At 46.5% G+C, this 24,672-nt stretch overlaps 1 protein-coding gene across 1 annotated transcript in view; it reads left to right on the forward strand.

Annotated features, from left to right (window-relative positions):
- Positions 1-24,672, forward strand: part of LMF1 (lipase maturation factor 1) — a 150,481-nt gene that overhangs the window by 115,617 nt on the left and 10,192 nt on the right. The window contains exons 7-9 of the mRNA XM_081887507.1: positions 16,396-16,579; positions 19,958-20,141; positions 22,462-22,645. Of these exons, the coding sequence (XP_081743633.1) occupies positions 16,396-16,579; positions 19,958-20,141; positions 22,462-22,645 (552 nt within the window). The remainder of the gene's footprint in view (positions 1-16,395; positions 16,580-19,957; positions 20,142-22,461; positions 22,646-24,672) is intronic.

The raw sequence follows: 24,672 nt of genomic DNA on the forward strand, positions 1-24,672 counted from the left end.
AGCCTGAATTAGTTGTCGAGGTGGGAAAGTTTCGGCTACTTGAAAACAGAGTTTGGGAAGGGTATTTATTTTAAACTGTTTAGGCCGGCATGCTCTCTGGGATAATATACAGGCCTGTTTGTTTCACGGCGCACCTCGCCCGAGACGTGAATCATGCCTTTTTAATCATGTCGTGAGCTTGATTAATTGGAAAGGGTCAAGCGAATGGGACCATTACCAGCTCTGGAGAAGTGGAGTCACTGCTTGCCTGGCGCACTCAAACTCTGCTTTAGCAGTGGTGGGATGCACAATTAATCATACAGTAAGTCGCTTGGAAAATGAAAAAGAGCAACTCCTACCCCCCTTTTTTTAAACACGTAGAAATCGAATGTGCGTTTTCAAAAGGTTGTTCCAGAGCAGGGCTTTTAGAAATAAGATAGGCTGCAGTCCAGTGGTAGATGATTGGCTTGGCATGCAGAAGATCCCAGATTCACTCCTTGGCCTCGCCAGGTAGGGCGGAAAAGACTACCTGAAACACTGGTGAGCTGCTGCCAGTCAGTGTAGACAATAAACCAATGGCCTGACTCTGTATAAAGCAGCTTGCTTTGTTCCTGCGTCTTTGGGGAAAGGCCACAGGGCAATAGAAGAGCATCTGCTTTGCATGCAGAAGGTCCCAGCTTCAATTCCCGGCATCTTCAGGTAACGCTGGAAATGTCCCCCACCTGACACCCTGGACAGCTGCTGCCAGTCAGTGTTGACAACACTGAGCTAGATGCACCAATGATCTGACTCTGTATAAGGCAAATTCCTGTAATCTTTTCTTCCTGGGTTTCTTAGGAGTAGGTGGTTGGATGAGGAACCCTCCCAACATTTCTCAGGTGCTTACATTCTAAAAGGGCTTGGTTGTGAGTTAGTAGCTCACTTTTGCTACTGTTTCCTCTGATCTGAGCATCTGTTTTTCCTGAATGGACAAAATAGGTTGACGAAAAGCAGTATTAAGTCCTGTTGACCTGATCAGATGTGTTAGAATGATATGCGTGCAAATTAAGGACCCGATTCAATTAATGCTTTTAATTTGTCTTCTAGTAAAAGCATTGGGCTGTAACCAACTAAGTTCTAATCAGAGTAGACCCAGTGAAGAAAAAAGGGACCTAATTTAATCAAGACCACCAAATTGAACAGGTCTACTCTGAGTTTGCCTAACATTGGATACAACCAAATATGTCTTCTTATGAGGTATACTGTAAATACTGGTTTTCCCTTTGCAGCAGATTTATACTAATTTGAAAAAAGGGAGGTGTTTATAAGTATCCAGACACGATTAGAAGAAATAAAATGTGTTATTTACTTGAAAAGAAACAGTTAGCTGTGTGAAAGAAGCCACGCTTGTTGAATTGGGACTTGGCTTATAGGCTCTTATGTTGCTGCGTTCTAATGTTCTTACGAAAATTGCTTGCAATAATGTCTCTATTGGGGAAAAATTCCATTCAGAAATGTATACTGTATATTAAGACAAAGGCGCACTAAAATGCTGATAAATTTTAATGAGAACTTAAAAAGCACAAACTGAAGCAGAAATTTGGCAGAAGGGTTTAGCAATCAGTCTTTCTTCCCAGGGGAACTCTGGGAATTGTAGCTCTGGGAGGGGAAAAGGGGCTTCCTAACAACTCTTACCACCCTCAATAAACTACAGTTCCCAGGATTCTTGGGGGGGGCATGGCTGTTTAAAGTAGTATCATAGCACCTTAAATATATGGTGCAGGTGGAACCTTGGTTTGGATGTATTTTTCCCCATATGCTTCCCCCCCCCGGGGGGGGCGGTTGTCAACTTATTCAGTTCCTTCAATGTGCTTTTATTTATTATTACGCACTATCTTGATAATCAGAAAGGCAGCTCACAAATGGATTGGTTGGATCCATAAAAGTAATTGTTTCGTGATGACGCCTTGGAGATATCCCCCTTTCAAAGAAGGTCCTCTTCATTCAGATTTCAGTTCAGCCCTTTGTTGTCCTTCCTGCCTTGTGTGGAGAGAGAGCCGGAGTGACAGCGTTTTTCTCCCCCTTGCAAAACACGATACTGGAGAGAGCATCAAAGGTCTGGGCGCACAGGCGTTGCAGGAAAAATGCCTGCCGGAAAACGCTGCTTTCTTCCGGCTGCTCAGAGTAAATGATACCCCGAAGGAGGACCAACTTCAGAGGCTCCATTCCCCGTAGAGCTCTAAAAATAAATCAGGTATATAAACACCTCTTGTCTGAAGTCTGACTGGTCCAGGTGAAATAAGTGTCTGTAACGCAGACTTCCTGTAGGGCCCACAGCATCCACAGTGTGGATGCACAACCTCAGCTTGAACCCCACCGTGGGATAGAGGTGCATCGTTAGTATGATATTTAGCAAAATGGAGAGCAACTTGCAGGTGGAACAGAGATTTCAAAGGGCTCACAAGGAAGCACCAAGCCTTTCTGGAAAAGTGTCTGGAAAGGGCATAATATTAATCAGCATTCACCAACCTGGTGCTCTCCAGATCTCTTGGATTGCAACTTCCATTCGCCGCAGCCCATCCAGCTGATGGGAGTTAAAAACACAACCTTCTGCATACAAAGTGAGCGCTCTCCTGCCTTTCGTTCCTGCATTTTCAGAGCACCCCCCAAGCAGTAAGAGTATCACATAAGAACATAACAAAATAAAACCCTCCTACATCAGGCCAGTGGTCCACCTGGTCCAGCATCCTGCTCTCAAAGAAGCCAGTCAGATGCCTGTGGGAAACCAGCAAGCAGGACCCCAGCAAAAGAGGACTCTCTCCCCTCCTGTGCTTTCTGGCAACTGGTATTCAGAACCATTGCTGCCTCCAGCTGTGGAGGCAGAGCATAGCCCTTGTGGTTAGTAGCCATTGAGAGCCTTTTCCTCTGTGAATTCTTCCAGTCCTCTTTTAACGCCATCCAAGTTCGTGGGCCATTCTTGCCTCTTGTGGGAGCGAGTTCCATAGTTTAACTCTGCACTGCATGGAGAAGCTTTTTTATCTGTTCTGAATCGTCCAACATTCAGCTTCATGGGCTGCCCACGAGTTCTAGTGTTAAGAGAGAGAGAGAAAAAACATTTCTCTAGAGGTAATCCAAAACATCTGTAGGGCATCATGTTGGCGAAGCCTGGGAGTTCAACGAATGACATCAATAAATGACTAACTCTTGTTTTCCCCAAACCTGCGTATTGCAAGAGAAACTAAATAAGCAAGCGTGCCTTGAAAAAGGAGCAACACCTAGCATTTATAGGGCACTTGGAGGTGTTCAAAGCACTCTGCCTTAGTCACCATCGTGCCATAAGGGAGAAAGGCTTCTTTGGGATGGTTGCCTTGGCGGGACAGGGGAACTCTGCCGTTCAAAGAGAACCAACTTTTGTGTTCCACACCATGTTTATCCTCAGCCTTCAAGCTCCACCTGTGATTCCCCCACATGTGTCCTACGCAAGGCTGCAGTAAATTAAAAATGCTGCGGGGAATTGTGCAGAAAACACTTCCTCTTCCTCCTTGGCTGACCTTGCAACATCTGGACTCCGTCCCCCATGGGCCACCGAGCGTTTTGCCCTCTTTCGCATTCCCCTCCTTGTGCTCCCCTCCCCTCTTACTGATCTGCTTCTGCTTTCAGTGTTGCTGGCAGAACCAGGAGAGTCAGGGGTGGGAAACTTCTGGTGCACCAACACCTTGTTTGGCTCCAGCAGCCAGCAGGGTCAGTGCTCAGGAGCATCAGAAAATGAGAAGAGTCCTGCTGGATCAGGCCAGTGGTCCACCAAGTCCAGCATCCTGTTCTCACAGTGGCCAGCCAGATGGGAAACCTGCAAGTACAGAGGCACTCTCTTCTCCCCTGTGCTTTCCAGCAACTGGTATTCAGAAGTATTGCTGCTTCTGACCATGGAGGAAGAGCATAGTCATCATGGCATCTTCCTATGTTACGGTCTAAGTCATTGCTGTATTCAAGACCGAGACTTACATTGACTGGCAGCTGCTCTCCAGAGTTCCAGGCAGGAGTCTCTCCCAGCCCTGCCTGGAAATGCCATTGCAGAATCGAACATGGGACTTTCTGCATGCAAAGCAGATGCTCTAACCACTGAGCTACAGTCCTTCCCCTTCTCCACAGCCAGTCTGGAAATGCAGTCTACTAGCCTCTTGGCATGCTGACAAAAGGCTGGAAATTTTTGCAGGCTTTTCAACAAGGCTGCAGAGCACAAGAGCTTTTTCCTAGAACTCTGAAAAGTAGAAAATGTTTTAGCTCTGTCGCGGGACAGGAGCCACACACTGGTTGGTTGTATCTCACAATGTCCCCCCAGAGCAAATTGATGATGGCATTGGTATGTCGAGATGGGGGCCCTGCACACTGACCGCCCCCCAACTGTCCCATTCCAAGGCCACACTTGGCCACTGAGCCCGCACCCTGTGCGAGACATCCCTACCTCGCTGAGGCACCCTGCGGCTGTGATTCCGGGAGGGCTCGATTATGACAGATCTGGCCCTGGAACCAAAAGAGAGGTTGGACGTGTCCCTTGCAGGACGAGGCTTTTACGCACGATCTGAGCTGGGTGCTTTCCAAAACGCACAGGATGTTTGGAGTCTCTGTGATCTGAGGGCATGCTGGTTTAACAGGACAAGATGCCGTCCCCCTTGCAGATGGCTCGAAAATGGTGTCCTTATTTTCTTGTTTAAAAAAGAGAGAGAGAGAGACAAGTGGGATGGAAGTGTTTTGGAGGCTTGGGGCAAGCACAGAGAGCTTCAGCAAAAGGCAACGGCTCTTTGAGGCTTGTCGTGGATGGTCCTGGGGAATGTTTGTGATGTGTCATTTCTTACTGTCTCCCATCCACAAGATACAGCAGGCCTCGTGCTCAGAATGCACTAGGATAGATTAACTGAGTCCCTGAATCCATTCAAAAATCTCTGAATGACACCTGAAAGTCATTCTTAGAATTTATGGGTGAACTGATTGTCAATTAAGTTCCATTTGTGCCACTGTCAGTCAGTGTAGACCAAGGGTGGCTATCCAGAGGCTCTCCAAGTGTTCATAGAATTATAGAATCATAGAGTTGGAAGTAACCCCAAAGGTGATTTAGTCCAACCCCCTGCAATGCAGGAATCTCAGCTAAAGCATCTATGACAGATGGCCATCCAATCTCTGCCTAAAGACCTCTAAGGAAGAAGAGTCCACCACCTCCCAAGGGAGACCATTCCACTGTCAAACAGTTCTTGCTATTGGAAAATTCTTCCTGAGGTTTAGTGGGAATCTCCTTTCTTGTAACTTGAAGCCATTAGTTCGAATTCTACCCTCCAGAGCACCAGAGCAGGAGAAAACATGTTTGCTCCATCTTCCATGTGACAGCCCTTTAGATATTGGAAGGTGGTTACCATATCACCTCTCAGTCTCCTCTTTACTAGGCTAAACATAACCAGCTCCTTCAACCAGTGCTCATAAGGCTTGGTTTCCTGGTTTGGTGTTACTAGACTACAACTCCCAGCCTCCCCAGAATGTCCAGTGGTCAGGGATGGTGAGAGTCATAAGTCTGGAGGGCCACAGATTTTCCATCCCTGAGATCTGGGATTCTTGTTTGACAAAGTTTAGGAAAAGGCTGCCAAAATCACCAAGTGAATGGAGCAGCTCCCCTGTGAGGAACGGTTGCAGCCCTTGGGACGATTTATTTAGAAAAAAGGTAAAAGGTGACCTTACAGATGCTTATAAAATTATGCATGCCATGGGGAAAGTGGACCATCTCTCATAATGCTAGAACTCATGGTCATTCAAAGAGGCTGAGCATTGGAAGATTCAGGACAGATAAAAGAACGTCCTTCGCGCAGCACAGAGTTAAACTATGGAATTCATTTCCACAAGAAGTAGTGAGGGCCACCATCTTGGATGACTTTTAAAGAGGATTAGACAAGCTCATGGAAGAGGAGGAGACTGCCGATGGCTACTAGTCATGCTGGTGGGGCGAGAGGTCTTATGTTCGAATCCTGCCTATGGGCTTCCCGTTGGGGCATCTGGTTGATCCCTGTGAGAATGGTGGACAAGATGAGCTATTGGCCTGATCCAGCAGGGCTCTTCTTGTGCTCTTCTGTTCTTATGGCATCTTCAACAGCTGGATGTCACTGAAACGTGAGGCTTTGGTCCAAGCGATGGCTCTCTTCCCGCTGTCCTGAAGAGCTTGTTTCAATTGCAGTGGGAACGCGGATGCCTCCTGGCTTGTTTCCTGCCCTCAAATCAGTACAGCCTTGCTCCAGAGGGGCCCATTTGAACGCCGGCCGCACTGGGCTGGCCTCCCATCCCTCTGGCACCCGTCTGTAAACATGATGGTTTTGCAGACTCCTCCGGGGTTCCTTTTAGCTGTCAGAACAATTTTGTGCTGCCCAATCGTAGGGAAACCACACAAAACAATGTGTGTCCCGTGTTCTTAGCAGGATGACTCCGGCGGAGGAAAAGCACAAAGGAGCCAAGGTCTTCCAGCAGGGGTTGGTTTGCCTTGGAGTCTCCTCGATCTGTCACACCTGGATCTTGTCGTGCGTCTTGCAGATGATTCTTACAATCTTGCAGAAGACAGTTACTTGTCAAATGCATGTATTAAAGGCGTGCAGCCCCACCTTTCCCAGTTGGATATGAACCTGCTGACAGTAAACATAGGGCTAGTATGCTGCTGTTGAGGGCCAGTGGAAGCTCCCCTTCTGAGATTAATAGCAGGCCCAGTTTATGTGTATAATTTTTCCTAGGACTTTTAATGAGTTAAGTCTCCCCTCCTTATGCACTGCGCTCCCTGCAAAAATCCCACCCCCTCCAATTGCACTGCTGGTCCATCTAGCCCGGGGGGTCCCTAATGTGGCACCCTTGGACATAACACTGCCCACAGATCCCACCACCACCAAGGCCATCTGCCTGTCCCATTTTTAAGAAAACATTTTTGGGCTTTTGGTGGCTTTTCCTGCCGTTTTCAGTCAGGCTTTATGTGTTTCTGTCAGGGTGGTGTAGGTGTATTTTCCTGGGTGTGTTTTTTGGGGGGCAGGTAATGTTTCTGAGCATCGTCATTTTTTCACCTGTGAAATGGGCTTTTTGTGGTGCCCACGACACTTCTCTTGGCCCAGGAATGGTTGGAGAATTCTTATCTTATCTGGTCTGACCAGCAGAGATTCTGTAGGGGCTAAGAGGCTAGTCTTTCCCAACAGCTGATACCTGAGATTCTTTAATCAGATATGTCAAGATGTCAGGGGTTGATGTAGGGACCACCGGCTTGTCAAGGATATGCTCTGCCATGGAGCTATACCCACCCCGCTCCCACCTTGAAAAAGATATTCATAGGAACAGCCTTGTGCCAGGTGAGATGCCTTGTCCATCTAAGTCCCTGCTCTTGGCAGTGTTGCTCCTGGATCTTTGGCAGACAGCAGTTTTGGGGCCTTACGATTACCAGAGATGTCAAAATTTGAATGGAGATGCTGAGATAGAACCCTTCATGCATGCTAGGTTCCCTGCCATCACTTCTTCCCTTAACTGTTCCCCTATGACCAGGAGATGCTGAATAGCAGATATGCAAGTATTTATAAATATTCTTACTTTTTCTATAATTCAGAAGTTGGTGTGTGTGTGTGGAGTTCGTTAACGGAATATATTCAGCTTGGGTTTTCTGTTTTAAACCAACCTTGCAAGAGCCCCCTTGGTTAATTTAAAAATCTTGACTTGTGTAATGTGTTAGTAGAAGAAATGTGCCAAAAAGCATAGTTCCAAACAGGGGGGAAAGCAGGTTACCCCAGATTTTGAAATCTTGGCTCATGGCAATGCTGCACAGCCAGTCCAAGGGTAATATTGCCCTGCAGATGTTGCTGTGGGCCTGGAGTTACTCAAAATCATTTTATTACGAGTCAAACAAGTAGCCGTGGGAAGAAACAGTGATCCTTCCTTGACTCCTATCATGTAGATATTACTGTCCAACGCTAAGAGACAAATGAAGCCTGGATCTAAATAACATATGGAGATGGAAGGAGGGGGTTGAGAAACAATTGTCTTATTTGTTTCCCTCAATTCCTCAGTTGAACCTAAGAAGACCTCTGGCATCTGGATCAGACCAACGACTCATCTCGCCCAGTAGTCTTGATAGCATCCAGCTAAGTTCTATTCATGGTACACCTTTTGAAATGAATGGGCCACAGTTAGATGTGCCTATTTATTCCAGTGGATCTACTCTGAGTAGGACTAACGGTGCACACAACCTTCTGCTCTCACAGTGGTTAACCAGATGCTTCAATGAGAAGGAGACTTCAAGCAGGGTCTGAGTGCAACAGCAACTCTCTTCGCTTGCAATTTCCAGGAACTGGTGTTTGGACACCATGCGGCAAAAGATGGCCTGTGGTTCAAGGCATGCCCTTGGATTGGGCACCCCAGTACCTGCTGTCATTTTATTGTTTATAAAAATGTAAGGAAAGCCTGCTAGTTCAGGCCAATAATACTCAGCATCCTCTTCTTACAATGGCCAACAGGATGCCCATGATGAAAAGCCCCCAAGCAGGACCTGAGTGCAGCAGCAACTCTCTCCTAGCAGCTGGTATTTTCCAGCAGCTGGTATTCAGAAACCTTGCTGCCTCCAACAGTGGAGGGTCAGTAGTCCCTGTGGAGATCCAATGAATCTGAATGTTGGGAGAGTCAGGACAGATAAAAGAAAATACTTCATCACGCAGCACAGAATTAAACTCTGGAATGCCAACAGGAGGCAGTGATGACCACCAACTTGGATGGCTTCAAAATAGGAGAAGGCTATCAATGGCTATACTCTGCCTCTACATCTGGGGACAGTATGGTTCAGAACACCAGTTGCTGGAAACCACAAGAAGAGAGTTGCTTTTGTGCCCTGGTCCATGTTGTGCACTTTCCACAGGCATCTGGTTGGCCACTGTGAGAAAAGCATGTTGGACAAGATGGGCCAATGGCCTCATCCAGCAGGACCCAGTTTTTATCCTCCATCAATTTGTCCAATCCCTGTTTAAAGTCATCCCAGTTAGTGGCCATCACTACATCTTTTCACTTTTGCCCAGGAAGGACTTTTTTTTTACTGTGGCAGAAGTGAGAAATGCATTGTCGCCACAGGGGCATTCAACGTTTGTTTCACCCAGGCGAAGTCCTTTAGACCAGTGTTTCCCAACCTTGTGCCTCCAGCTGTTTTTGGACTACAATTCCCATCATCCCTTGCCACTGGTCTTGCTAGTCAGGGATGATGGGAGTTGTAGTTCAAAAACAGCTGGAGGCACAAGGTTGGGAAACACTGCTTTAGACTTCCCTTGAATGCTGTCACACATCTCTCCTCTGGCTGGATTTGCAATTTTGCTGTGGCTCTTGCTTTGGGGCAAAATTTCCCTGGTAACTCGGTAATTACTGGTTTCTGGACTGGAATATAAATCCCAATTGCTCAGATGGTGGTTTTTGCTCTATAACTGGTAATACCAACAGACTTGGATAACAACCACTTGTGGGTTGGGATGACCTCCAAGACTTCCAGGTTTTTTTTCCATCTTCTTGTCCTGTGTTTGATTAAAATCTAATCAAGAATTTGCTTTACTTCCATCCAAGTAGAATTGCTTCCCCAACCTTTGACCCAGATATGATCGTAACTTGGCCAACATTTCCAGGAGACAGGCAGTGAGTCTGCACTGCTTTGCTCCTGCCCCCAGAGAGGAAGTCCTAGCTACTTCAGGGTGTGGTGTACCACACTGGTGCGACAGGAGAGTGTGGCAAGTGTGGCAGGCAGATTCAAAGACAATCAGTATTATATTTTGAGAATGAGTCGTGCTCTTATGTAGCCGCATACTTTCTGGATGCCCTGTGATCATATTATAAAGTAGTTGTGTTCTATGTAATAAATCAAGCACTGCTAGAAATCATTCCTTTTTGTTTTCCAGTGTGTTTCTTGTCCCCTAAAAAATTGGTGTGGCACAAACAAATTTTATTCTGAAAGTGTGGCCCACTGAAAAAAAAGTTTGAGAACCACTGTCCTCCTTATTTCTGAGTAAAGAGCGTTAAGATCCGGCTGCAAAAGAATCTCTTGGGTTCCAGTTTTGATCTATTACTTTTGTATGATCTGTTTGTGCATGGTTTAGGAAGCAAATTTACACATTTACAGCTCATTCCTTTCAATCCTTAGAGCTGGCAGTTTTACAAGCGTCACATAATGCAATGAAGCCACTCTTCCACGTGGCACCACCTACACTTAGGAACTCCCTGCCCATTGATATTAGGCCAACATCTTTGCTATACTGATTTCAGCACCTGCTTTAAGGAAAAATTTTTTAGCAAGTTTATCTTGACACATAAATTTGGCATTCCTGCATTCTATGTGACCATTTGGGGCCCTTGCAGCTCTAGTTCTACTGCATGTATTTTAATACATAATTTTGTTTTATGAGGTATATTTTAAGACTTATGTTTTTATTTTTTCAGGGTTTTTTAAGGATAACTTGTTTTTAACATCTGATTTTACTGGTGATTTTAATGTACATTTTTGTGTATAGACTGCATAGAGGTCTTTTGATGGTTGAGTGGCATATAAATATTGTTAAATGTGTGATGATGATGATGATGATGAAGAAGTTAAAAAATAAGTTAAGTAATAACATATCGAAAGTGGGCTTAACCCACCAGTTCAGGCTTTCTCGAACTTAGGTCCCAAAATGTTGTTGGACTACAACTCCCATCATCTCTGACCACGGGCTCTGCTTGCTAGGGAGGATGGGAATTGCAGTCCAACAATATCTGGGGACTCGAGGTTGAGGAAGGCTGCACCAGTATATCATGATTTTCCTGGGATGATAATAGCGCCATCTTATCTCACCATCTGATAACAGCCCACTGAGCACCGTTAATTCCAAAAAGCGGAATGTGATTCAATTCAGGAGATTTAGGACCTGGTGGCCCCACCCAGTCATGGGGATCCCTTCACTATATCAAGGAGGAAAGGGACTTTCCTGGAGTCACAAACTCTACTCTAAGGCAAAACAAAAAAAATTCCTTCCAGTAGCACCTTAAAGACCAACTAAGTTAGTTCTTGGTATGAGCTTTCGTGTGCATGCACACTTCTTCAGATACACTGAAACAGAAGTTACCAGACCCTTCTATATAGTGAGAAGGTGGGGAGGCATCAGGAATCACAAGACAGAGAAACCAGTAGGAGAACACTTCAATCTCCCAGGACATTCTATACAAGATCTCAAAGTAGCTTTTTTACTACAAAGGAATTTCAGAAATAGACTGGAAAGAGAAGCTGCTGAATTGCAACTTATTACCAAACTTAAAACCATGGAGAGACCTGGTCTGAACAAAGACATCGGATTCTTATCTCATTATACATGACAAAGCCATTTTTCACCTTCTCACCCCTTGATTTTTCCTGTAAGACCTATTGCAGTCATTAAGAGTCGTCAACAGGCTCATCACAGCTATCTGCCAATCACCCATTCCCACCACCCTTCTGAGTAATACCCCTCCCCACCTTCTCACTATATAGAAGGGTCTGGTAACTTCTGTTTCAGTGTATCTGAAGAAGTGTGCATGCACACAAAAGCTCATACCAAGAACTAACTTAGTTGGTCTTTAAGGTGCTACTGGAAGGAATTTTTTTTGTTTTGACTATGGCAGACCAACACGGCTACCTATCTGTAACTCTACTCTAAGGGTTTCTCTGCACGAGCCCTGTGACTCTCCCATATCCTCTTCTCATGGCAGCCTTCCCACCTGCTTTCTGTGGGTTGACTCTCTTTACGTTTTGACACCTTTGGTGCTGCTGCTCCGTTCGAGGCCATGTGTACATTTCTTCTGGCCCAGGCTGGCGGGCGGCTGGCGCAAAGCGAGGCAGGCGGGTGTCAGCAAGTGCAGCCAAAGATGGAAACTGGATACCCAAGTGCTGAGTTTGGGTTAAGAGCCTTGCTTTTGACAGGGCAATAAATTTCCTTTAACTTCTTGTTTTTTAAAGGAGAGACTTCTCTCTCTCTCTCTCTTCCCCTCTCCCCTTTTCTTTTTTTCCTTTCTGCTTTCTAAAAAACCCAACCTAAACTCCTATAAATTCCTGGAACTGATTTGGCCAGGCATCAACAGGGTTCACCTCGCTTGGTAAGATAATATATCTAGTATGCACTTGTAAAAGTTCGGGAGGCTGCCCCCGGATTGCCCACCGCTTTCCACAGCCTGTCAGTGGCTTGAATTACTCCTTGGAAACTCCTTTGCTGTCCCATGTGCAATAGAGAAGTCAACGTGTTGTGGTTTTTCCAAGAACTACTTTCTGTCACCTTGTGGAGAGGGGGTTACCTCTTGCTCGCCGTCTCCTTCCTAATGAGCAATCTAGGAGCCTGCCCTTAACGTAGCAAAATAACTCCTAGACTCAGTTCCGTCCCAGAGGACCTGGAAGAAAAAATATTGGTGAGTTTTTGGGGAGGCAGTGAAGTCCCTGATGTCATGGCTGATGCCTCAGGATCCTAATGTTGCTGAGAGGAAGGCCCTGATTTGGACAGTGCACCAGCCAACCCACTCAGCAGCTGGGGGGGGGACCCTCAGCACCCCCTTCCACACTGAACCTGCTTTTAAATATTGTGTTTTCATTGTTGTGACCCTCCCTGGGACCTTGGGATAAAGGGCAGATTAACAACAACAACAGGAGAGCTTTACCCTTCAAGTCATCTGAATCAGGCACTCCTGGTTCAATTTTTAAAAATGACAAGTAACTGGGAGCACCTCCCTTCCAACTCTACAATTCTATGACCCCCCCCCCAAAAAAGCAGTTTTACATTTTCATTGATGTGATCTGTAAATGGCACACGGGGCAACTAGGCTGTGTTGTTAGAGAAGGTAGGGACATTACACTGCCTTACACTGAGCCATTGGTCCATCTAGCTCAGTAGTGTCCACACTGACTGGCAGCAGCTCTCCAGGGTTTCCAGCAGGGGTCTTTCCATAGCCCGACCTGGAGATGTCGAGTGTTGTTCCTGAGACTTTCTACATGCAAAAGCAGGTGCTGTACCACTGAGTTGCGGCTCTTTCCATAACTATAAAGTAAGATTCTAGTCCTCATGGATCTGAATGAAGGGCTGATTCAAGAGAAAGCTGCCTTAATACCATTGGGTCAATTCTGCCTTGGCAGCATCTCCAGGGTTTCAGGCAGGGAGTCTTTTCACAACTCTACCTGCATTCTAGTTCTCACAATCACGAAGAAACAGCTGATTGAATAGGAACACAGGAAGCTGCCTTATACCACTGGCTCAGCACTATCTACCTGGATAGCTCAGTTGGTTAGAGCTGGGTGCTGATAATGCCAAGGTTGCATGTTTGATCCCCATATGGGGCAGCTGCATATTCCTGCATTGCAGGGGGTTGGACTAGATGGTTCTCAGGGTTCCTTCTAACTGCCCAGTTCTATGATTCTAATAATAATACACTGACTGGCAGGGGCTCTCTCACAGGCCTACCTGGCTGTGAGATTGAACCGGAGACCTTCTGCATGCAAAAGGGTTCATTGGGGATCGAACCTGAGACCTTCTGCATGCAGAGCAGGTGCTCTACCACTAAGCTATGGCCTTTCCTCATAGTTTCCAGGGCACTCTGTTGCCCCTGTGGTGCCTTTTAGCCCACACACTAATAGCCGTCCCTGGTCTGTGCACTGGAACAGTTTGCAAGTTGTTGTTACAGCTCCTTCTGGAAGGATATACTGTCTGGCGGAGATTATGAGTTTCTGGCTGGTACCTACCAAATGCCTATAATGATCTGCAATTAGGGTTCAAACCGTGTACGGACCTGTAAAAGATTTCTGACGGTACCTGCCCCATTTCCTAGCATTTGGGCTCCCTTGCCAGGGCTAAGGGGAGAGAAACACAAGGAATAATTGTTTGGGGGGCTGAAGGAGGGAAACCACTCTCACCCCCCCACCCAAATTAATCCAGCGAGAGCCATGAATCCACAGTATTTCATATCGCACTTCATAAAACTCCAGTCATAATCCATAAAACTGACATTATTAGATTAAAAAAAAAGAGGTCCCAGCTCCTCATTTCAGGCTTTTGCTCATTAGACATTCTGTAGTTTTATAACCTTACCGTTCCTACCCAATTACTGTGATTAATACTGTGCTTTAATAAAAGAAAACCTTCGCGATTCAGAAGCAGACTTGGGATGTGGGGGGAGCAGGTCTTGGTTTAAGGCGGTCTTTGCCAGCCTGATGCTCTCCAGATGTTTTAGACTACAGCTCCCAGAAGCCCCAGCATCACATGCTTATCAGCTGGGGCTGATGGGAGTTGCAGTCCTAAGCATCGGAAAGCCCACCAGGCTTGCAAATGATGCCTTGATGTGTAAAGACAGTGCTTCTGGGCCAGGACTGGAGAGCTTCTGACCGCCCAGAGGTTGCTGGACATCAGTTTCCGTCACCCCTGACCATTAGGCATGCTGGCCAGGGTTGGTCGGAATGGAAGTCAGAAAAGATGTGGAAGGCAACAGCTTCCCTGTCCCTGATCTAACACCTACAGCCTTTTCCAGAGAGATTCCGCTTGTGTTTTTCTTAATTCTCTGTTACCCCTCGAAAGACCTGCTTGCCCCAGGCTGAAGAACCGTATGTTTGACAGGTTCATAATTCCACCCTCATGTCAAAACCTCAGAGGCCAGATTTTGAATCCTGTGATTATTTATTTATTTGATCACACACACACACACACACACACACACACACACACTACAGCTGTTAGAAATAAGATTCTTCTTTTTCAATCTCCCAAGCAATAAAGCAAAAAAAAAAAAAAAAAAGAAAGAAGAAGAAGGAAAGGAAAACAGAACAGACCACCCAGTTACTACATATAAAGTAGTAAGGTGATCCTGTGTCAGAGGGGCAACTCAGGGAATTATTTTCTTCAAATTGCCTCAATATTGGAAAGGGGGGTGGCGGCGCAGGAATGCAATTGAGCAGAAGAAGTGAGAAATGTTAATGAAGTGGACTGCTTCATATTTGTGGATGTAGATCATATAAAAGTAGGGGCGGAGGAATGGTGGCCAAAGACCCAAACTAACAGCGTGCATCATCATTCCCCTCCCTCTCTTTTAAGTGATGCAATAATGATGGCAATGACGAAGCATCTGTTTTCTAATGTGGATTCTCGTGACTTTGGGTTTGAATCTCTGGTTGCTTTTAATGCATTCTGTACACCACCCAGGCATGTTATTCCATTTTTGTAAAGAGGAATCATATAATTTTAGAACCAGAAGGGACTCCCGAGGGTCATCTAGTCCAACCCCCTGCAATGCAGGAATCTCAACACGCGGTTCTCCTATCCAGTGTGAAACCATACCAGATCCTGCTTAGCTTTGTTGTTGTTGTTTAGTTGTTTAGTCGTGTCCGAAAATTCATGACCCCATGGACCAGAGCACGCCAGGCACTCCTGTCTTCCACTGCCTCCCGCAGTTTGGTCAAACTCATGTTGGTAGCTTCAAGAACACTGTCCAAACACCTCGTCCTCTGTCATCCCCTTCTCCTTGTGCCCTCCATCTTTCCGAACATCAGGGTCTTTTCCAGGGAGTCTTCTCTTCTCATGAGGTGGCCAGAGTATTGGAGCCTCAACTTCAAGATCGGTCCTTCCTGTGAGCACTCAGGGCTGATTTCCTGAAGAATGGATAGGTTTGATCTTCTTGCAGTCCATGGGACCCTCAAGAGTTTCCTCCAGCACCATAATTCAAAAGCATCAATTCTTCGGCGATCAGCCTTCTTTATAGTCCAGCTCTCACTTCCATACATCACTACTGGGAAAACCATGGCTTTAACTATACGGACCTTTGTTGGCAAGGTGATGTCTCTGCTTTTTAAGATGCTGTCTAGGTTTGTCATTGCTTTTCTCCCAAGAAGCAGGCGTCGTTTAATTTCGTGACTGCTGTCACCATCTGCAGTGATCACAGAGCCCAAGAAAGTAAAATCTCTCACTGCCTCTATTTCTTCCCCTTCTGTTTGCCAGGAGGTGATGGTACCGGTGGCCATGATCTTAGTTTTTTTGATGTTGAGCTTCAGACAATATTTTGTGCTCTCCTCTTTCACCCTCATTAAAAGGTTCTTTAATTCCTCCTCACTTTCTGCCATCAAGGTTGTGTCATCTGCATATCTGAGGTTGTTTATATTTCTTCCAGCAATCTTAATTCCCATCATCCCTGACCACTGGTCCTGTTAGCTAGGGATCATGGAAGTTGTAGTCCCAAAACATCTGGAGGACCAAGTTTGTCTATGCCTGGTGTAGATAGCACTGAGTTAGATAGGCCAAGGACTTGGTTGGGTGTAAGGCAGCTTCTGAGGCCCCTCTTATTGTTTGCTTAGCACCTGTAACCAGCCAGGCACTGCAATGCATTGAGAAGCATCTCCCCCTGACCACAAGCTGTCCCTCTCCTCTTTCTTGCCCTTAGGTGCTCCTCATCGTGAGCGGGAACTTGAGCTTCCTTAACTGGCTTACCATCGTGCCAAGCATTGCCTGCTTCGACGATGCTGCCCTGGGGTTCCTTTTCAGCTCCAAAGAACAAGGCCTGAAGGCCAGAGTGCAAGAGATGCAAGCCGGAGAGGCAGAGGGGAAGACGGAGCCCTTGCGATGCGGTAAGTCCTTCTTGGACTGAAGCAATACAGTGGTCTGATGAGAAAACACAGACACCTATGTACACACAAGGTTCTTCGCCATCTGCATTTATCCTCGCAACAAACCTGTGAGGTAGGTTAGGTTGGGAGACGGCGGCCAGCCCAGCGAAGCACTACTCAGAGTACCCCCATTGAAATTAAAGAAAGGGTAAGGGTAAAAATAGACAGGTATACATAGATGTACATTATTAGTTTATTATTAATACAATTGATATCTTAAGGTAATAGGTTTACTAGAGTGGAAAGGTGTTGAAAAGGACAGGAAGTCAAAATTATGTACTAATTTTATGATCTGAAGACTTCCATTCTAATGTTTGAATTTTGTTTTGATAAGTTTGATATATAGATAATGACATGTTGTGGATATATGGATGCAATTATGGATAATAAAGCATTGGAAAAAAGAAATTAAAGAAACTAAGTTAGTAATGCTCATTCGTTTCAATGTGTCTACCCTGAGAAGGACTAGCATTTGATATAAATAATAATAGTTATTTATTGCTGCAGGGACAATGTCCTATTTTCTCAGGCTCTGGGAATGCTGTATGGCTTCAATAATAGTATTCTGTTTGTTTGGTTGGTTGGTTTCAAGTTTCTAGCCCTCAGGATTGCATTACACACACATATATCTTGTTTTATTTATCCCACCTTTTCCTCCAAGATTTTCAGGATGGTGCAGATGGCTGTCCCTCTTCTCATTTAATCCTCACAACAACCCTGTTAGTCTAAGAGATGGCACTGGCCCAAGGTCACCCAGTGAGCTTCATGGCTGAGTGGGGATGTGTACCCTGGTCTCCCAGGTCACCGTCCAATACTCTAACTACTGTACCACACTCTCTCTATATAGAGACAGACAGACAGACAGGTGTGTAGTGGTTAGAGTGCTAGACTGGGACCTAGGAGACCAGGATTCAAATCCCCACTCGCCCATGAAGGTCATTGGGCAACCTTGGCCCTGATCTGCTGTCTCTGCAACTCTGCCAAGCTGGCCAGGATCCTGCACAAAAGGCACCTCAACCCAGCAATCCTCAGGCAGACTTGGGGGGGGGATTAGCATGAGGTGTCCCAGTCCCAGGAATATGTTCATCTTTACATTGACCAAGTTTCTCTCTCCTGTTATGTTTCTGTGCAACATAACGAATCCTGGCTTTTCTGAAATATCCACCCACTTTCCCAGGGGTCCAGACCTCCCTTTTCAATGAAAAACTGCTCCCAAAATATTCTCAGACTAAACAGTTTATCAGGGTAGCAGAAGGGCTTAAACAAGCATTGTTTCCCTGCAGAGATGGAAAAGAGGAACTCCCCGTGCTAGTCAGTTATTATTATTTTTATTTGTCTGTCTCTCTGTCTCTCTTTTCATAAAGCAGCAGGATGCAGCAAGGGTCAGTTTTGCTTATTTGTCCAATTCTCAGTAGCTTCAGTTTCCTTTCCGGTGACCATTTGCAAAGGTACAGCTGTATCTTAGTCTTTTAGGGATGCTGCCAACCTACTTCCCTGGGTTGGTTGATGCATCTAAAATAATAAAAAAACAGCCTTTGCCTTTGGCAAACTGCCCACCCTCCCTGCCAATGCTTTGGACTACAACTCCCATCTGCCATGTTGGCTGGGACTGATGGGAGTTGTAGTACAAAATAGGGCTGGGCAATGTGAGGTTTTCAACATTGTGATATATCACCAGCCAAACATTGCAATCTGGTGATACATCAAAGCTTGGTTGATGGGCATTGCGATTCAAATAGCATTCGCTTACCGCTTCATGTGATCAATTGTGCAGAGCGGGGTTTACCTGCCCCCCCCCCAATATTTTCTTCAAGTTGGCACTCCTGGTATTTCAGACTAAAACTCCCATCTCAAATGGACCCCAAACGTATACTTAATTTCAATGCCATCCAGAAGAAAGAACAGAAAATTCTCCCCAAGCTAGAAATGGCTTCTCTACACTAGGGCTTGTTGTTAACTGAGCAGCATTTTAGACATTCTTCTTTTTAGTCCCTTCCCAGACTATTTAGAGAAAAGCAGATTTTCATAAAGATATGGCACAGCCCATTGGCTGAGGCCCGCAATGTTGCAGGCGGGGGCTGGGGTGGGGAGGGAGAGGTTGAGCAAATGCTTGTTTTCTTATTGGCTGTGGGGGGGGGGGATCCAGGTCACAAATGGCCCCCAGGACAGTGACAGGGGGAAAACAGACTCTCCGATCTACCAAGTCACTGTCCTGCCAGAGACCACTTGCAGGGTGTGTGTGTTGCACTTTGTATAGCAAGATAAGCAAACCAAAAAAGGGGGGTGGGACAAACACCAAAGGAGTTTGCAGTCCGAATTTTAGCATTGCGATGGGAGGAGAAAAGAGAGTTGTGGGGTGACAAAAGAACAGAGACAGGAAGAGGGGGGACGAGAGAGGGAAGTGGGGGACAGAAATCATAAATGTGAATGAATGAGTGTCTGGATCCTGCTCTGCTTTTGGGCAATGTTGTCATTTGAGACATCACAGCTTCTGGTCCTTTAATTGTTAAGTCACTGTGGCCTTGATCAGGCTCGGGAAGAAGGAAGAGCAGGAACTACTTCTAGAACTCTGGGTCATTTGCACCAGATCAGGAACAGTTGATGCCAACAGCACCAACATAAAGCCTAAAATAGCCTGCTGAAATCAGAAAACCTTGAGTAGGAAACCTCTCTCTCTCTCTCTCTCTCTCTCTCTCTCTGTGTGTGTGTGTGTGTGTGTGAGTGAGTGTAAGCATCTCTGTGTGAGCTCCTGAAAGCCAGTGCCCACTGAGAGGGACACCATTTCCCTCAATTCAGCATCCACCCTTCTGAGCCATTGGTGGACCTCAAGGTTCTAGCGAAAGCCAAGTATAAATCCTGCAGGTCTGAGGCTTGCCCATTCTTGGCGTGAGGCTCAGTGCAGAAGGCCTGCCATCTTGAAAGCGGTTGGCGTCCTTAGAGGAATAGTACATTGCAGGGACCCTCATGAGGTGTTGTGTCTTTCTTCCCCACCCCAGCAACAGAACATCCCAAGCCAGGCGGGTGAGTAATCTCAGACCCAGGCCCAAATGTGGCTATTTAGGCCTCCAGCTTGCTCGCTTGCCTGCTTGGATCTCTAGTCTGGCTGGAATGTGGCCAACATGCAGAGGTAAGAATGCATCCAATCGTCTTTCCACTCCCTCCCTCTGGCCCCTCTGACCGCTGGCCTAAAGCCCCTGAATAGTTGTCCACGAGAGAATGAAGCACTAGGGCCAGAAAAGGTTTCCCAACCTTGTCCTAAGCTGATTCCGGAGCACATTAAATCTATGTCCCCAAAGCAAGAATATATCACTTACGGTTTCCACCTCTCCTTTTCCACAGGCTGCTACATCCGCAAGGGAGTGAACCTATCTTTTGGGGTCCTGATTGCCTTCCTCAGCGTCCCGGTGGTTATCAATCTGCTAAGCTCCCGACAAGTCATGAACACGTCCTTCAACCCTCTCAGGATAGTCAATACCTACGGGGCCTTTGGAAGTTATGGCTCTCTACTAGGGTCAGGGTCAAGGTAAAGGGACCCGTGACAATTAAGTCCAGTCGCGAAGGACTCTGGAGTTGTGGCGCTCATCTCGCTTTACAGGCCAAAGGAGCCAGTGTTTGTCCGCTTCCACAGACAGTTTTTCCGGGTCATGTGGCCAGCATGACTAAGACGCTTCTGGCAAAACCAGAGCAGCACACGGAAATGCCGTTTACCTTCCCGCTGGAGTGGTACCTATTTATCTACTTGCACTTTGTGCTTTCGAACTGCTAGGTTGGCAGGAGTTGGGACTGAACAACAGGAGCTGACCCCGTCGCGTGGATTCAAACCGCCGACCTTTCAATTGGCAAGCCAAAGTGGCACAGTGGTTTCATCCACAGCAGGGATGCTAAATCCTGGGGTCTGCCTGCCACTTGTGCCCTTCCAGATCTCATGGGAGGGAGGAGGGGTTTTGGAGGGATGCACAGGTAAGATTTTCCATGAGGTTTAAAGAAGTGGCCTTTGAAATGGCAACCAAAATCACCAAGGGATTGGAGCACCTCCCCTATGAGGAAAGGTTGGCTCAGTTGGTTAGAGAGTGGATGCAAACAGATGACAGATGCTCTATAACTCAGCTATGGCCCAATCCCCAGGTCAGCTACCTTTGGCCTCAAAGGACAGGCCTCTTCTTGGGGTACAAGCATGTCACAAACCTCCAATTTTAATTCAGGATCAAAAGCATATTATGGTTATTGGAACAATAATTGGGGGGGGGGGTATGTTGAGGTATTTGGAAGTCACATTGATTCCTCTTCACAATGGTTACACCCCTTTCCAACTCATTGCCAAAGGCTCTTAATGATGTGGCAGAAAAGAGACTGAGCTCCTGCCAGAATCTGTTGTCCTGTCCTGATAGCCCTGCAAAAGCTCAGTCTCTTTTCTGCCACATCATTAAGAGCCTTTGGCGATGAGTTGGAAAGGGGTGTAACCATTGTGCCTCTTCTTACACCTCCTGAATTACCTTGGCTCCTTCGGAGGAGTGGGGGTGTATTGTCCTGCCGTTGTTGTTCCTCCCTCTTAACTCCTTCGCTCCCTCCCTCTCTCTTCAGGTTGACCATTTCCCTTTCGACAGTTACCAGAACCCTGCAAGCATGCGATGAAACCCCTGCTATAAATGCATTCGTAATTCCAGCCTATGTAAACCAATAAAAAGAGGATTGCAGCTCATAATGAATATATGATTATGTGAAGGCTGACATATTTTGAATAGCACAGTAGGAACAGGCTTTTTATTAGTAATTTGGTGTCCTGGATTTACAGTGTGTTCATAAACATCGGGCAGTGGGCCACCTCTCATAACTCAGCTCACTGAGCAACAGTGGTGGGGCGGGGGGGGGGGAGGTTCTTGGCTGGGGCAGGGGCTGGGAATCTGTTGAACTGGAGGTAGGGATAATTCTAAGTGGTCCCCGTTAGAGCAGCCAGCCAGTACTGGACCCAAGGAATGTGCTCTTTTGCCAGAAGACAGTGATCAAATAGAATAAGAGATGGCTTAGTTGAATCAGGCCAGAGGACCATCTGCCCCCCCCCCCCGCCTGTGTCTTCCAGATGTTTTAGAGTACAGAGAAAGCTGTCTTGTACTGACTCAGACCATCTAGTTCAGTATTGTCTGCACTGATTGGCAGCAGCTTTCCAGACAGGGGTCTCTCCCAGCCCTACCTGGAGATGCTGGTAGTTGAACCTGGGGGGCTTGTGCATGTGCTCTTCCACTGAACTAAGATTCTAGTCCTCACCGTTTCTATTAGAAGGGGTGATTTAATTACAGGCCGCAACCGTTTTAGACGTGTCTGATATGTGTGCAACCGCACATGTGCACATTACAGCAAACCCAGGAGTAACCTCAAAAGGGGTGGGGCAGGGGTGCAAGGGGGTCTTTGCAGGCTTTTTCAATGGTGCGTCAGATATACACCATTTCATGAAATGCTGAGTCAGAACATCAGGCCATCTCCCTCAGTATTTTCTCCCAGCATGTACTAGTCTGAGATAAACTGCCTCTGAACATAGCCATTCCATTCCCAGCTCTCGTAGCTAACAGGAGGAGCCCTGCTGGATCAAATAAAAGGTATATTCAGTCCAGCAGGTCCTTCCTTCAGTGTTCCACCAGATGTCCATGGGAATCCCGCAAGCAGGGCTTGAATGCCACAACCTCTCTCTTCTTTGCTCCTCTGAAACATGCCCCATGAGATTTGGTCTTTGTGCTCTGTTTGGAGTCGCTGGCTGCTTTTTCCTCTTGCAACTGCAGGCTGCCCAAGTTCAGATTTGGGATTGGGGTTTCCCGAAACTCCAGAGAATAATTCCGCATGTCTTTTCACAGCATCACCAAAGACAGAACCGAGGTCATCATTCAAGGGACGTCCAGCCTGGATCCCAACGACCCTGCTGCTATTTGGGAAGAGTATGAATTCAAGTGTAAACCTGGGGACCTACACAGGAGACCCTGCCTCATAAGTCCGTACCACTATCGCCTGGACTGGCTCATGTGGTTTGCTGCTTTCCAGGTGCGTTCCCAACACAGGTATGAGGCTCTAGTCCAGGGATAGTCAACCTGGTGCCACCCAAACATAGTTGGACTACAATCCCCATGATCCCTCACAATTGGCCATGCTTGTGTTCGCCACTCCAACTGCCTCTGGAGGGCACCATATTGGCTACTCCTGCACTAGTCTGAAGTTGTTCGAAAGAGCATCCATTGCGTGTAAAGTGATTTTGATTAGAGCTGCAGATCTCAACAAAGAGGGCCTGCTGGATCAGGCCCATCTAGTCCAGTATCCTTCTCTCACAGTGTCCAACAAGTTGCCTGTGTGAAACGTGCTAGCAGGATTCGAGCACAGAAGGACTCTTGTCCCCCTCCCAGCAACTGGTATTCAGAAGCCTTACGGCCTTCAGCTGTGGAGGCAGAGCATAGCAGTCATGGCTAGTAGCCATCAACAGCCCTCACTAGCCACAGAAGGACCAGTGTTTTCTGTATTCATGGTGGCTTCAGTTGGAAGCCAAAGCAGCCCCTCTGACCCTGATGTCCACCTTTCCCATTGTCTCCGCTTTGCAGGGCGTCAGTCTTGATCTTAGAAACACTGAGTACCTCATGGTGTTGCGCTCTGTTTTGGTGCTCAAAAAACCAGAAGGTTCAAGGGCATTAAACTAAAAGCCAAGCAGCAGTTGAAGAAGGGAGAATGGCCCTGATGCTTTAACCTGCAGAGTCTTCTCACTTACTAAAATAACAAGCAGGAACTCAGGGATGTAAATGCTAGAAAGCCACATGCAAGGCTCACTTGGGATCATGCTCAGTGACACAGTTACATGCGCACACTATGCAATGCTTTCTCCAGACTCTGTAATAATATGCCCTACTCAGGAAGAAAGCCATAGATGCAGCACAATTTGACAGCTTCCCTTTTCATCTCAAAAGCAGCTACCTGAATCGCTAGAGCTTATTTTTGGGCCCCCAAATCAAAATGGGCTTGGAAATTAAAAGAACTATCAAAACCAGTGGGACTGAGACCCATCTTCTTTTTTCTTCTGCTCTATATTTTGGAAAGTTGTATTTGGACAACTTTTAAGGTATCGTTGCCAGATTTTGTGGGGTGGTTCCTGTAACTCCAATCGTAAATACATTAAAGTACAATAAGTAAGAAATCAAACACAGTTAAAGATCAAGATGAATGCTTAATCCACAGGCATGGCATGGACCGCCTGAATGAAGCTCAAAGACCACTGTTGGTCCGGGGACAACAGTTTGGGAAGTCCTGTCCTATAGGACTATTTTGGGTGTTCATATCCCCATGACACCCTTTTATATTTTCAACAGGCCTTTATTATCATCCCAGCCTGCAGAATAACTTTCAAGGTTGATGGCACTGGTACTGTGGGCTGCTGAATGGGGCCAGCTGGAACACCTGAGGCAACCCAATACTTGACAAGCTGCTGAAAGCCAAACAGGGCCGGGAGGTGGATGGAGAAGATCTTTTCCCATCCCATTGTGTGGCTCGTGACAGGTTGCTCTTTACACCTCATCACTGCTTGATATACGACACTCTCTTGTCCAGGCTTCCTGAAAACAGTTTCCCCTTTTGAGGCGAGTGACAAGACTTCCACCAGAGCAGCACACAATCTGTTGAAAGGAGTAGGCCCAAAGCCTGTCATGGCTGACCGAGGACCCTTCACTTTTCACATGTTTGAATAGCTGGCACATCCGAAATTTCAGACGCTTGAGGATTTGTCCTGGAATGCCCGGCCCTGAGGAGCAATTTGTTAGCAGACTGTTGCTTAATTGCTGCCCCAGAAGTGCTTTTAATTGTATTTCATATAACGCAACACTGCTTCCCAAGAAAGGGCTTCTGTTACCATAATTTTATTAGCCAAATATAATATCCTCTCTTCATTTCTCTCTCTCTCCTTCTTATAAACCGCTCTTTGTTTTGAGTGTCTCGGCCTCCCATGAGAGCCGTAGCTCTCAATTAGTGTCCTTCATTTGTTGCTGGCAGAGACGTGACCAGTCCGCTTACACACTTGCAGGTCTTCCTCTTGT

The sequence above is a fragment of the Podarcis melisellensis genome, assembly GCF_964234715.1.
Source record: "Podarcis melisellensis genome assembly, chromosome: 14".
In the NCBI taxonomy this organism is placed as follows: domain Eukaryota; kingdom Metazoa; phylum Chordata; class Lepidosauria; order Squamata; family Lacertidae; genus Podarcis; species Podarcis melisellensis.